The 13530-nt window shown below is 38.3% G+C and overlaps 2 protein-coding genes and 1 long non-coding RNA gene across 3 annotated transcripts; all 3 read right to left on the bottom strand.

Annotated features, from left to right (window-relative positions):
* Positions 1–3311: 3311 nt before the first annotated feature.
* LOC135671794 (wall-associated receptor kinase 5-like) lies at positions 3312–4418 on the bottom strand. Its single transcript, XM_065180006.1, has one exon. The coding sequence runs from the start codon at positions 4355–4357 to the stop codon at positions 3383–3385; it is 975 nt and encodes a 324-aa protein (XP_065036078.1). The 5' UTR covers positions 4358–4418; the 3' UTR covers positions 3312–3382.
* Positions 4419–5169: 751 nt separating this feature from the next.
* LOC135671795 (uncharacterized) lies at positions 5170–6960 on the bottom strand. The gene is made up of 3 exons (XR_010512849.1): positions 6857–6960; positions 5820–6779; positions 5170–5646 (listed from the first exon to the last, which is right to left on the bottom strand). It is a non-coding gene; the product is annotated as an uncharacterized LOC135671795 (long non-coding RNA).
* Positions 6961–8604: 1644 nt separating this feature from the next.
* On the bottom strand, positions 8605–13530 carry LOC135672658 (wall-associated receptor kinase 2-like). The gene is made up of 5 exons (XM_065181157.1): positions 13476–13530; positions 12045–13018; positions 11083–11571; positions 10214–10369; positions 8605–10040 (listed from the first exon to the last, which is right to left on the bottom strand). The coding sequence occupies exons 1-5, from the start codon at positions 13517–13519 to the stop codon at positions 8815–8817; spliced, it is 2889 nt and encodes a 962-aa protein (XP_065037229.1). The 5' UTR covers positions 13520–13530; the 3' UTR covers positions 8605–8814.

Raw genomic sequence — 13530 nt, forward strand, 5'->3', positions numbered from 1 at the left:
GCGCATGCTAATTTGATTTAATTTGTTAGATGCATGGGAAAGATATGCTCGTCAATATCATCAAATTAACACTGAAATCGAATGTAATCTTTTGCTAATTTTTTGCCAAATTGTATTCTTCTACTATCCCAACAGAGCCATCGAATCCCGAATGATCAAATGTATAATAAATAGACTGTTCTCAATCATCTACCAGTACTTTCATCTATCAGATCTACAGTAGATTATTACTTGGGGAGAATTAGGGAGGATTTAGATATTGTGTACACTGACGTGATCCTTGTATCTCAATTATTCTCTTGTGATTATTGCTAGGGTTTTGGGCAAGAGATTGAGATTTGTATATTCATTATTATTATAGTGGATTATCTCTAGTTTGTCTCATGATTTTTACCATTTCATGTATATCTTGGTGTTCTATTTGATTATAATTTTATTTAATTTCGCTGCGTATTATGACCTACTAGTATTTGTTCATATACAAAAGTTTATTTCTCTTTATATCTCATCATCTTGCTCTACTGACCATAAGCATGAGATTTCTCATGGTTCTACTTATATCTGTTGTCGAGAGTGAGAACGGAAAGCACTGATCGACTTCAAGCTCGGGCTCCGTAATCCTTCCCATCGTCTCTCTTTCTGGGTCGGGGAGGATTGTTGTCCCTGGGAAGGCATCGACTGCAGCAACATCACTGGCCACGTTACCAAGCTCGACCTTCAGAATCAACACAACAAGGACAAAGTTGACAGCTTTGACGATAATACGTTTGACATTTTTGCGCTACATACCGGATGCAAATGGGCACTGCGTGGTGACTTGAGCCCATCGTTGCTTTCTCTGCGGCGCCTTCATCACTTGGATATCAGCGGCAACTATTTTAAGCGTAACCACATCCCCGAGTTATTGGGATCCTTGACGAGACTAACGTATTTAAATCTCTCAAATGCAGACTTCGTGGGTAGAGTACCCGATCCGCTCAACATCACCACATGTTGACATCGCCTCCTCTTCCCTTTTCCTCTATTATGGTTGTTATCTGTTTCATCCTCACCCTCACCAATGTGACAACAAGTGGAGAAGTATCTTGTACACCCTTGTTGTCATCGTCCTTGCCTTGCCTAGGTGATGGTGGGCGAAGCCCTCACCCTTGACTACATGCCCTTCCACTAAGGTGATGACAAAGGTGGCTAGAGGTGAAAGCAATGGCAAACCTTATGCCCTCTCTTTCATGGCTTGTGGCCCCTTCTTCAACAACTAAGACGATCGATCATGATTACTATTGATGGTGGTACAAGAGGTAGTCAGAGGCGATGGCCAATGTGATGGAGGAAGAGACAAAATTATTATAAAAACAAGAGTGCACCATAAGAATTTTTTTAAATTGGATTTTTCAAGAATTTATCTTTTTTATTATTTCATAAAATCAAAAGATATTGCTAAATCAAATAATTACAATGGTTGCCTCTTTTATTGAAGCATATCAGCAAATGAAAAAAGTATAAACTAATTCAAAATGAAAAAGAAATCTCTAATTATAATTAAGAATTTTCAAATGGGACAATTAGTCTATAAGAAAACGGGTAGAGTTCGTTTGTGATATATTTTGTTTTTAACTTAATATATCAAGAACTATGAATTTAGAAAGTGAAATAGAATGAGACCAATTGGTAAGTCGATAAACATGATGCGAGTAGGGAAGCCATCTACACTGAGGAGTCCTTAATAAACTTCACAAGAAGCAATGATGCGAGTGCATTCCACATATATATATATATATATATATATATATATATATATATATATATATATATATATATATATATATATATATATATATATATATATATATATATATATATATATATATATATATATATGGGTTCTCTGACATGGATTGGACCGTAGAGTGAAATGAGCAACCGAAATGATCTCATGGCATCAACTAATCCAAGAAGATGTAACTGCAAACACGGCGGATCTGAGTGATAACTTTCGATGTTATAAAAAAATATTTTCTCTAATCATTGGATCTAAAATTTATAGTGACGTTGATATACAAGAAGAACTAGATTTACTTTCTTCTTCTTCTTATTCTTCGCAAGACCATCATTAGTAATGGATTTAGAAATAAATGAGAGAAAAGATATGTAATCTCTGGTTCAAGGGAGATAAGAGAAGATCTAAAATCTCTCAATCATATCACATATCCTCGTTTTCTCTTATTTACATATCTACATATTCACATATTATACGTTATGTATTAGTCCCTAAGAGGTTTTGTCTATTTATGAGTAAGAATAGATGATCTAGGATAAGTAATTAGGAGAGTCCCTCCTATTAAGGTTATCTCCTAAGGAATCCTACTATAGTTGAACTTCCTTTTTATTTGTCAATAATCATAATTGAAATCAAATGACATTCATAATATATCTTACATAATTAGAAGAGTCATATAATCTAATAAATTAATATAATTATTTTTTATATTAATCTCAATCTCGACTCAAAGATCACTTCGGAATGTTAAAAAAAAAATGTTCTTATCTAGATACGAGAAAATTTGAACTTTGAAAATTTTTCGAATTTTCTGAATTCTTCACTACCTCATGGTAACTTTTATAGGATCATCTATGGAATACTTAGTCTTTTCAAACACCTCCCCCCACAACAAGCTTGAAAGTGAAAGAAGTTGGAATCGAATCCATATCACGTGATGCACAACCAAAATCTTACTTATCGTATAGCAAACCATGAATTTGTAGGAAAATATAACAATTTTATATGGCTGTTTTTTCATGTTTGATAGACTTATGTAAGTGAGATTAAACTACTTCTTGATCGAATTTGAGTTTGGCATCGAAACAAAAATGAATACGTGAGTTAGATATAATACGGGCTTAGACAATCGTAGAACAAATGGAATGGAATTCCTAAGTATCCATCCTGCAACCATCTCTACATACAACATTTATCTATCTCAGATGGAATCTACTTAGCTTTTTTTTTTCCCTTAAATTCACGAATAATTTCTAAATAATAATATGTTTTGGAGGTTAAGCAGGTAGGTTTTCGTATTATGGGTTGCACAAATAGTTCAAAGATGAGAAGAACAGTGCACCCTTATTTAAGTGTACAAACATGATCTTCTCAAGGGTAGACTCAGTGCTATCAACTTTATAGAACGATTCATTTACAGGATCACATCCATTACAACCATTTCAAGTACATGCCGTGTGCATTCTGCAGAATGATATTTAAAGATGGATATAAATAATGTGCCTACTTTTCTGTCAATCAACTTAAGCACATCACAAACCAAGTGTTCATAAGGGTGCCACAGGAATCGAGCAAAGCATCTACTTATCAAGAACATTAATATGCTTACCGTGCGTCATTTAGTGACGACATCATCTCTTTCTCCCAGCTATAATTTCTAGACGCTTCTTGAATTGCCCTATTATCCGAATTACTGTAAATATTCTTTCCTAGAAAAGTAGAAACTGCATTTAGGCATTCGGAGTCTGCATGACCTTTATCAGTCCAATTATTCCTGCTCTGCTTCTTCATCCTTCTCAAGCTCTGCAACCTAAACTCTACTTCTTTCATCGTGGGCCTGTCATTTCCTTTTAGTTGGAGACACATCTGTGCAAGTTGGATCACTTCGTGAAGCCCTTCTTCCATCCCTCCTTTCACAACACGAGCTTCAAGAAATTCTATGAGGCGATCGTCTCTTACTGCTTGGAGAAAATGCATGGACAAATTCATGTTTTCTCCATCCTCGGCGTGGAAAATTGATCTCTTGCCTGTTAAAAGCTCAACGAGGATGACTCCAGAGCTATAAACGTCACTCTTCTCTGTTAGTTGACCGGTTTGGTAGTATTCAGGATCCAAATATCCAAATGTACCTTGCACGCCGGTAGATATATGAGTTTGATCGAGAGGAATGAATCTTGAAGCTCCGAAATCTGACACTTTTGCAGTAAGATGATCGTCTAAGAGTATATTGGATGACTTGACGTCTCGATGGAAAATAGAGATGCTAGCGGCTGAGTGTAAATAAGCAAGAGTTCCTGCAGTTTCTGTGGCAATTCTCAGACGATCTTCCCAAGATAGTGATGAATTACCATTTGGCATATGCAGATGATCAGAAAGCGTCCCGTTCGAGATAAATTCGTAAACCAACAGGGGGACTTCAGTCTCCAAACAACATCCGAAAAGCTTAACCACATGTCTATGGTTGATTTGAGAAAGAAGAGCAACTTCGTTTATGAACTGATCGATCTCTTTCTTCTTCACGATTTTTGATTTTTTGATGGCGGCTACCCTTTGATCGGATAAAATTCCCTTGTAAACCATTCCGTGTCCTCCACGACCGACGATTCGAGTGTCATCAAAATTATTGGTCGCTTTCTCCAAATCTTTCAAGGAGAATATCTTCGTCTTCTCAGCTATATCAGCATCGGATGAGATCAATTGCTGTAGCAGCAAACCATGATTCTGACGAAAGTATCTTTTTCTAGTCTCTTTTTGTTTTCTTTTTCTCCATCTCCGAGAAATGACGACAAAGCTTATGCCTAGAAGAAGAACCCCCACGCCGGTGCTTACACCAAGGATTCCACCTACATAATGTGTATCATCTGTTACTTCAAATTCTATGATTGCGTTGTGCAAGAGAGATAGTTAAAGACATTTACCAAGCACAAGAATTTGCTTTTTGTCTGCAATACACAATCCATGTATGGGATCGCCATATGTGCCTTCTGGACAAATGCAACTGTAATTGCCAATGCCATTTACACAATGCGCTTTGCACAGATATTTTTCCCGACGCGTGCATTCATCGATATCTAACAAATAAACAACAAATTAGAGACGACGTTTGTACATTGAAATTGACCTCTTGGGTATGATCTTGATATGCACCTGAGAGAATTAATCGTAGCGATATTTTCTGAGAGAATAATAATAGTGAAGAGTCTAAAAACCAATGAAGAAGAAACTGAGAATTGTTTATTTTGTTAAACTGAAAATTCCATCTTCAAGAAATTACATTAATTGTTATGTTTATTTGATGTATACTATCAATTCAGTTCCCTGTCATTGCAATTTCTGCATGGATGAAGTAGACTTCAATTCAAATGCGGCAGCAAATTGTGGGTTACCTTCACAGCCATCAGAAACGTAAGGATTCCCTTCGTAACCATCGGTACATTTGCAGCGATATCCCAGATGGATGCCAACAGAGTTGGTGATGTTTGCGTTCAGACAAATGCTTTGATCGCTGCGACATGCGTACGTCGTCCTGTTCTGCATCGCCTCCTCGCAGGATTGATACTGGATGACCCAGCTAAACATGGCGCTTTCGTTAAGGAACATGAAAGGCTTGTCTGCGTCAGATGGGATCACGAAGATGTAGCCATCAGTTTTCCTGAGTTCTAATTGCCCTTGTTCCAAGAGTATGTTACTCACTGGAGCCAGGGAATAGCTGAAATTGAGGAGGAGAATGGGAGGAGTGGCTGTGTCGTTGCTTGTGAGAGCAAACGATTCATCCCTGTAGCAGCCTTCTTCGAGCCCAAATGGATAGGGCACATCGATGTCACCACATTTTGTCGCGCAATTAGTTGCAGGGTGAGTCACGGAAGAGCCTGTTGAAGTTGCCGAATGCTTAGAGATTACTGCTCACTTGCACAGTAGATATTAATCGAACTAGAAAAGTTTGTTCTGTAAAAATATTGCAACTAAATTGCAGTTAAATGGGCAAAGATTGCAAACTATGCATAAGTAGCAGAGTAGATTGCACACGGTAACGGGACATCACCTTGGCAGCCATCGGGTATATATGGATTGCCATGGAAATTTGAGGAACATTTGCAGATATATCCAATTCCAGTGTCGGAAGACATGTTATAAGACCAGGCATCATAGCAATCGCTGTTGCTGCTAAGACAAGCGAAGCTCTCCTTCTTCTTCTGTGCTTCTTCGCAGGATGGTCGATCGTTGATGAACCACCCGAGGGGTAGCTCCACATCGCCATTAAGCCCCTCGAGTTCATCTCTCGTGTAGTATTGGAAAGACATGACGGCCTTGATGCTGGAGTCGTTCACCAAATGTAGCTCGCTCTGGTTAAGTCGCGTTAATCGAATTCCTAGTGACTTAGTCAGATTATTCCCCTGGCCATTCCATGGAGATACAAAGTTCTCGCAGTGACCGATGCCATAACCTGTCAGAAATACTTCATCGATCTGGCTCGTGCCATTGCCAGGGCATAGTGTCAAGCATTGCCCCCATGATCTTCCCGTCGGTGGGATTCACTATGGAGGCCAAAGCGCTGCAGCCGATGACCGAAAGCGTGTGATACCCGAACGAGTATGAGTAGGGAATGCTATACACGTCCAGCAAAAGGAAATTGTAAGGTCCATTCCCTAGATTCATCAATGGAGTGTAGGAAGAACCGACGTCGATGCCCATGGTAATGACTGCAGCTTTGATGTAAACCCGGCCATCCACAGCATCAATGCTCCTGTTGACTTCGATATTGCTGGCGCCCAAGAAAAGCTTAGGAGGAGAGGTTGTGTGGTTGCAGGTGAGTTCAAAGCCCGGACGGAAGCAGCCATCGCCGACGCCGAAGGGATACACTATGCTGATATTACCACAGCTTTTTGGGCAGGTGGAAGGGAGCGGAAACGTTGGATAGCTTGCTGCTGAAGTCACTGCTATCAGCTGCAGCAGTAGCAGGAGGAACTCCACAGGCTCCATTAGTTCTTTCAATTCCCTCGCTCTACCACAAAAATCATGTCATTGCTTATCAAACCAAAGGATGATTCAAAGAACATGTAGATGATTAGTAGAAGCCACCTGCCAAAATTAACTTGTTTCTCCGACTCTTATGAGAAAGCGCATCCACACCTCGCTGCTACCCGAAATATGTGACACCGGCGATTGGATATAATGGTTTCGACGAAAGGAACCTATTAAAGATATATAAAACAACATAATACTTATTATATTGAAATAGTCAATCATTTGTTCAAAAATGGGCCCCATTTTCATTGTTGATCCAAAACATGGTCCTCAAATGCAAAAGTCAAATTTATCCCACTCACGCAAAGACTAATTCAAGTGAGACTTTCGAAGAACAATAAAAAAGAGGTGAGTTCTTTTCTTGAAAGTATAACGTTGAAATTATGTTGCTAGGGTTCTTCAGTTGACTCGAAAAGTCTCGTCACGCGGTCCTCCTCATACCGTGTGTGTCGGCAGCTCTTTTCCCCCCTATAAGTCAAGTCAATGGTATAAGTTTCAAGTCGTCTAACGTGTGTATCGATTTGCACCACGTGATACATCGTGTCTGGGATTGTCCATAAAATTGGATTCCTCTCGCTCTATACGGAATAACGAGACGTCTTCGGACATCTTATCTTGTCTCGCTCCTTAAGAATACTTATTTTTTTCGAAACCAGAATATACTGCTAAGTAAAATTGATTATAAATATAGTTCCTTACTTACCCTTCGTTACTTACCTCTTACGAAAAAAATTGCTTTTATCGAAGCAGGTTAGAAGACCCCCCCCCCCCCCCCTAATTATCGTCGTTTTCCTCGTCGTCCTCACCCTCGCTAATGTGTCGACAAGCAAAGGAGTATCTCACAGACTCTTATTGTTATCGTCCTTACCTTGCCAAAGTGACGATGGACGAAGCCCTCACCCTCGCCCTATAGGCCCGTCCACTAAGGTGACGACAAAGGTGACTAGGGGTGGAGACGATGACAAACTTTGCACCCCCTCCTTCACCTTGCGTCCCCCTCCTTCCTTACCCGTGGCCCTTTCACCAATGACTAAGGTGATCGATCATGATCATTATCGATGGTGGTATATGAGGTGGTTAAAAATAGAGACGATGGCCAATGTGATGAAGGGACAAAATCATCATTTTATGAGGGAATGTGAGTGCACTGTAAAAAAAAAAAATTTAAAACTAGAAATTTTTTTCAAGAATTTACTCTTTATTTTTTTAATAAAACCAAAAGATATTGTTAAATAAAAAAATTACAAAGGTCACCTATTTTATCCAACCATATCATTAAAAGAAAAAATATAAACTAATTCGAATGGGTAAAGATATATTTAATTATAAATAAGATATTACGAGTAGTCCTTAAGAATGGAACATTTACTCTATATGAAAACGTGTAGAGTCTATAAGAAAGCGCGTAGTGATCATATATTGTTTTTAACTTCATTTATAGATGACTGTCTTTTTGGCAAGTCAATGAAAATGATGCGAGTGAGGAAGTCATCTACAACGAGGAGTCTATATTAAACTTCACAAGAAGAAATGATGCGAGTGGGGTCAACAACAATGATCCTTACATATATATATATATATATATATATATATATATATATATATATATATATATATATATATATATATATAGTAAGGGCTCTTTGTCATGGATCGGACCGCTGAGTGACCTCATGCCATCAACTAATCCAAGAAGATGTAAATTCAAACACGATGAACCTAAGTGATAACACAAACCAGTCCTATACAAACGATTTGAGAAATATCACCATAAAACATGGACCGACGATGGTCATAAAACAAGAGAAGAAACGTGTTGTATACACGTGATTTGATCATATAAAAGGGTAGTTCTCTGAACATTACAATATAAGTAGAGTCAGAAACTGTTTTAGCAACAAGTTTGAAACATAACATTACCCATATAACCATTACATACGATCCTCAAGCAGAAGGAAGCTTATTCAGTATCATTCAAGCAGCCAATAAAGATTTGGACGTCGAATACAAACTCACCGTGGGTAATGATGCGACCACATAAATTCTTTCTCTAAGGTATAATTCCTGGATGTACCTTGATTTGCTTGGTCGACGACTTCAGAGAAGCCATAAGGCGAGTCTCTCAGCGGATGCTCTGTTTCTTCGTCACCTTTAACCAAACAATGTCCTGTTTTTTTCAGTCTGATCCTTCTCAAGTTCTGTAATTTATCCTCCACCTCTTTCATCGTAGGCCGTTTAACCCCTTTCAATCTTAAACACATTTCTACCAATCCAATCATGTCGATGAGCTCTTCTTCGGTCGCTTCTCTCATAACAAGATCATCTATAAGATCAAAGGGGCGATTCGCTCTCACCGTTTGAAGAAAATGCATCGATAGATTCAGTCTGTGTTCATATTCGATGGAGAAAATTGGCTTTTTACCTGTTAAAAGTTCTAGAAGAATGACTCCGAAGCTATAAACATCGCTCTTCTCTGTCAACTGACTGGTCTGATAGTACTCCGGGTCAAGGTATCCAAAGGTGCCTTGTACACCAGTGATCAAGTGAGTTTGGTCGAGTGGAATAAGTCTTGAAGATCCAAAATCTGATATTTTAGCCGTTAAATGATCATCTAAGAGAACATTTGATGATTTGACATCTCTGTGAAATATCGAAATTGAAGCAGCCGAGTGTAAATAAGCGAGCGCTCCGGCAACCTCAACAGCAATCCTCAGGCGATCATCCCATGATAATATAGAGTTACCTTCTGGAATATGGAGATGATCTAAAAGAGTCCCATTCGAGATAAACTCATAAATCAACAAGGGAACTTCAGTTTCCAAGCAACACCCAAAAAGCTTAACAATATTCCTGTGATTAATCTGAGAAAGAACTGCAACCTCATTGATGAACTGGTCTATCTCACTTTGTTTCACATTTTTAGATTTTTTGATGGCGACCACACGCTGATCCGACAAAATTCCTTTGTAAACCGTTTCATGTCCGCCGCGGCCGAGCACTCGAGTCTCATCAAAATTATTAGTTGCCTTCTCCATCTCTTCCAGAGAAAATATCTTTGTTCTCTCAGTAAAATCTTCACTAGTTGAGATTAACTGTTGTAACAGTAAACCATGGTTCTGATGGAAGTATTTTTCTCTAGTTTTCTTTTGTTTTCTTTTTTTCCATTTCCTTCTCAAAATGAGGAGACTCGAACATAAGAGTAATAGGCCTATGCCGTTGCTTACACCAATGATGACACCTGCACAACATGAATCATAAATTTAGCTTCAAAAAAACACTCCTTTAATTTTTATTTTCTACGATATATGTGGATGAAGGATTGTCAATGACCTCAATGTCTTCCTGTTGATTTCCATTATTCGATTATGCACCTTTTGCATCTTTACAAGTAAATTAGTCACAAGGCCTTACCTAACAGAAGAGTCTGCTTTTTGTTGTTGGGAATGCAGGGTGCAAGTTTAGGATCACCATATGTGCCCGGTGCACAAGTACAAGTATATCCGCCATCCGTATTAGTGCAAATCCCATAACAAAGACGTTTCTCGGTTGAGTTGCACTCATTGATATCTAGACAAGTCATTAGAGACAAAAGGAATTATAATTTGCTCATCAAATTACAATAAACAAAAAATTTATAGTAAAGAATGACAACAAACAAGTATTTGATTTGATTCTGTGTTCAGTAGCTAACCCCATATCTGCTCCTATTGACCATAATTATCTGTTTGTTCTTATGTACTAATTTTATGACACAAAGCTCTCTTTGTAACTCTGCAGTTTAGCTAACATAATTTATTTTTTTAAAATATTATAGTACAATTTTCTGTGTGGCTCCCAATAAAAATAATTTTACAATACATGTATAATCACGATTTCGATTGTTATTTATAGTTATTCTGCTGTGTGCTGTTTGATCATATTTGTCGCTCAATTTTTCCTCTCAGAAAAGGCATGTTCATGTATTTTTAACTTTAAGTTATATAAAAAAAACATAGTATTTGTTGTGTAGGTAAGTTATAATTATATAATCGTTAAAATGATCATAATGTTATAATTTTTCTACAGTGTTTCGTGATGATTCTTGTCATTAACCCTGTTGGGGAATAGTACTAATCCATCTACTATCAATAGATATGATAGATCACATACTGCAAAGAAACATTCATTGAGCCTATAATGTTATGATTTATCTCAAATATATTGTGTTGGGTTAGAAACGTCATATCAGATAGTGGAGTAACAGAGTGTCAAGATGGAAGTTTGAGAAAAGAGTGAAGCACCTGTGCATCCATTAGGCATGTAAGGATTTCCTTGGTAACCTTCCGAGCATTTGCAACGGTATCCCACGAACTTGCCATCGTCGTTAGTAATTGTTGTGTCGATACATGAGCTGTGAGCGTGGCCACATGCGAAGGTGGTCGTGTTCATCTTAGCATCCTCGCAAAGCTGCAACTCGATCACCCAACTAACGATGGCCTGACCTTTAAAAAAGACGAAAGTTCCAGTTCTACTACCTCCCATGTAGATGAAACCGTCCTTTTCCTCGAGTTCCAATTGTCCTTCCTCCAGCGATATATTAGTCACTGTGTGATAGTAATCGAAAAGGAGAGTGGGAGGATTGGATGTGGTGTTGCATGTCAGAGCAAATGAGTCGTCCCTATAACAGCCCTTCTCCAGTCCAAATGGAAACAAGACGTCAATACTCCCGCATTTAGTAACACAGCCGTTTGCAGCAGCAGCAGTAGCAGCAGCAGGTGTCAAAGATTCATCTGTTGATATGATCTCAAAGCGGTCAGCAGCACAATTCGGAAAAAGATTAATGTATCTTTTCTCCGGAGTCTATAATTGATATATATATATATATATATATCATTTATATTTGAGTCTATAATACTTGCACCACGTATAAAAGAGCATGCCTCATGATTTTAATTCAATCTTTAATCTTTATGGATCCAAGTGGTAATTTTCTACAAATAATAACGGTGTTACACGTTGACCTCGAAAGGTCCGTTCGTATACCTTTAAGGATCTAATAAAAAGGTTTTTCTTTTGGGGAAAAAAAAAACAGTATTACACTAGATGGATTGTCGTACAATTAGGCACCTTCGTTACTGTTTGAGTTTCTAGAAATCATCAGGAACTTAACATAACAGAGAAGCATGATTCTGCATCACTATGATCCCAGTTAATTATACGTATTCGAACTCATTTAAAGAGAGTTAAAGAGGAGGAAAATTACCTTGACAGCCATTAGGTACATAGGGATTGCCTTGATAACTTGCGGAACATTGACACAAATATCCACTGCTATTACTCAAGTACATTGTCTCAGTCATGACATCACGGCAAAGACTATTTTGACTGACGCAGGCGTATGTATCAGTATTAATGGCCTCTTCACATGAAAGATGATCATTCATGTACCATGCCAGGGTGGCCTCTACATTCGTTCTGCTTCCGTTTAATACTCCTTCGCGATCATCAGCATCAGCATCGAACATGATGAACTTGATGCCGGAGGTATTCACCAAGTGTAACTCTCTTTGATTGAGTCGAGTTAGCTGAATCTCCAAGGCAGTTGTATTATTAAAATTTAAATCCAATGTGCAATATCCTCTGTTAACGTCGGACCACTCTGAATATTGACTCGGATCACCGGCAGCGCAGATACTAAAACAAGTGCTAATGGTTTTATTGGTGGTAAGATCCACTAGACTGGCCATAGCGCTACAACCCACAACGTCAAGTCTGTTAAGTGTCAATCCTGAATAAGAATTACGTGACGTCTGTCTCGTCAAGTCAAAAGAGTAAGGCCAGTTCTCCAGATCAATCAGTGAGGCGCGTTTAAACTCATCGTCGACACCCATGACGACAGTTGGTGGTTTGATATAGACAAACCCCTTGTTCATGTCAATTCTCGTTACCTCGATGGTGCCATCACCTAGGAAAAGCTTGGGAGCGCTGGTGGAATGGTTTCTGCAGGTAAGATTAAAGCCCGTCCGGAAACAGCCATCGCCGATGCCGAAAGGATACTCGAAGCTGATTCTGCCACAACTTTTTTGACAAGAAAAAGGGAGGCGGAAAGTTGTGTTTGTTGATCTACTTTCTGTTCTTATTGAACCCATTGTTGTGGATGCCAGAAGAAAGAGTAAAATCTTGACCAACCCCATCCCCCCTCTTCCCTCTCCTAATCCGACCATTTTCCTCTTCCACCTGCCACATACCGAGTTGCATAAGTTGGCAATGCAGACACAAGCAAAGCGTTTTTGTATCTCACATATAGAAAACTACTACTGATGACCTCAAGTCCATCCGGTCAAAGTTAACATATATTAGGTCAGATACTAATTCAATATAAAAATTTTAAAATATTAAAATATGAGCCAAACTTAATTATAGGTAACTTGATGTTTTCAATCATTGATGATATGAGATTATCAATCCATCTTTTTTATCACATATATAAATAAATATTTTCAACATAAACTTATACAACTTTTTTTTCTAACGGAGTTGATGGATAAATTAGATTATGTCAGAATATGAGCATTTTCATGGCATACGATTAGAGATGAGCAAACAACAGAGAAAAAACATTCATATAGTTTAAGTCGAATTATTCGGATCTTTGTATCATTCTACATATAAATAGAAATAGCAAGACGCTTACACTGGTGTTATCGAGGGAAGGAGCTCCTGAGGCTTGAGCAGCATAGAGATAAGAA

Source organism: Musa acuminata, chromosome BXJ1-4, assembly GCF_036884655.1.
Source record: "Musa acuminata AAA Group cultivar baxijiao chromosome BXJ1-4, Cavendish_Baxijiao_AAA, whole genome shotgun sequence".
NCBI classification, from domain to species: domain Eukaryota; kingdom Viridiplantae; phylum Streptophyta; class Magnoliopsida; order Zingiberales; family Musaceae; genus Musa; species Musa acuminata.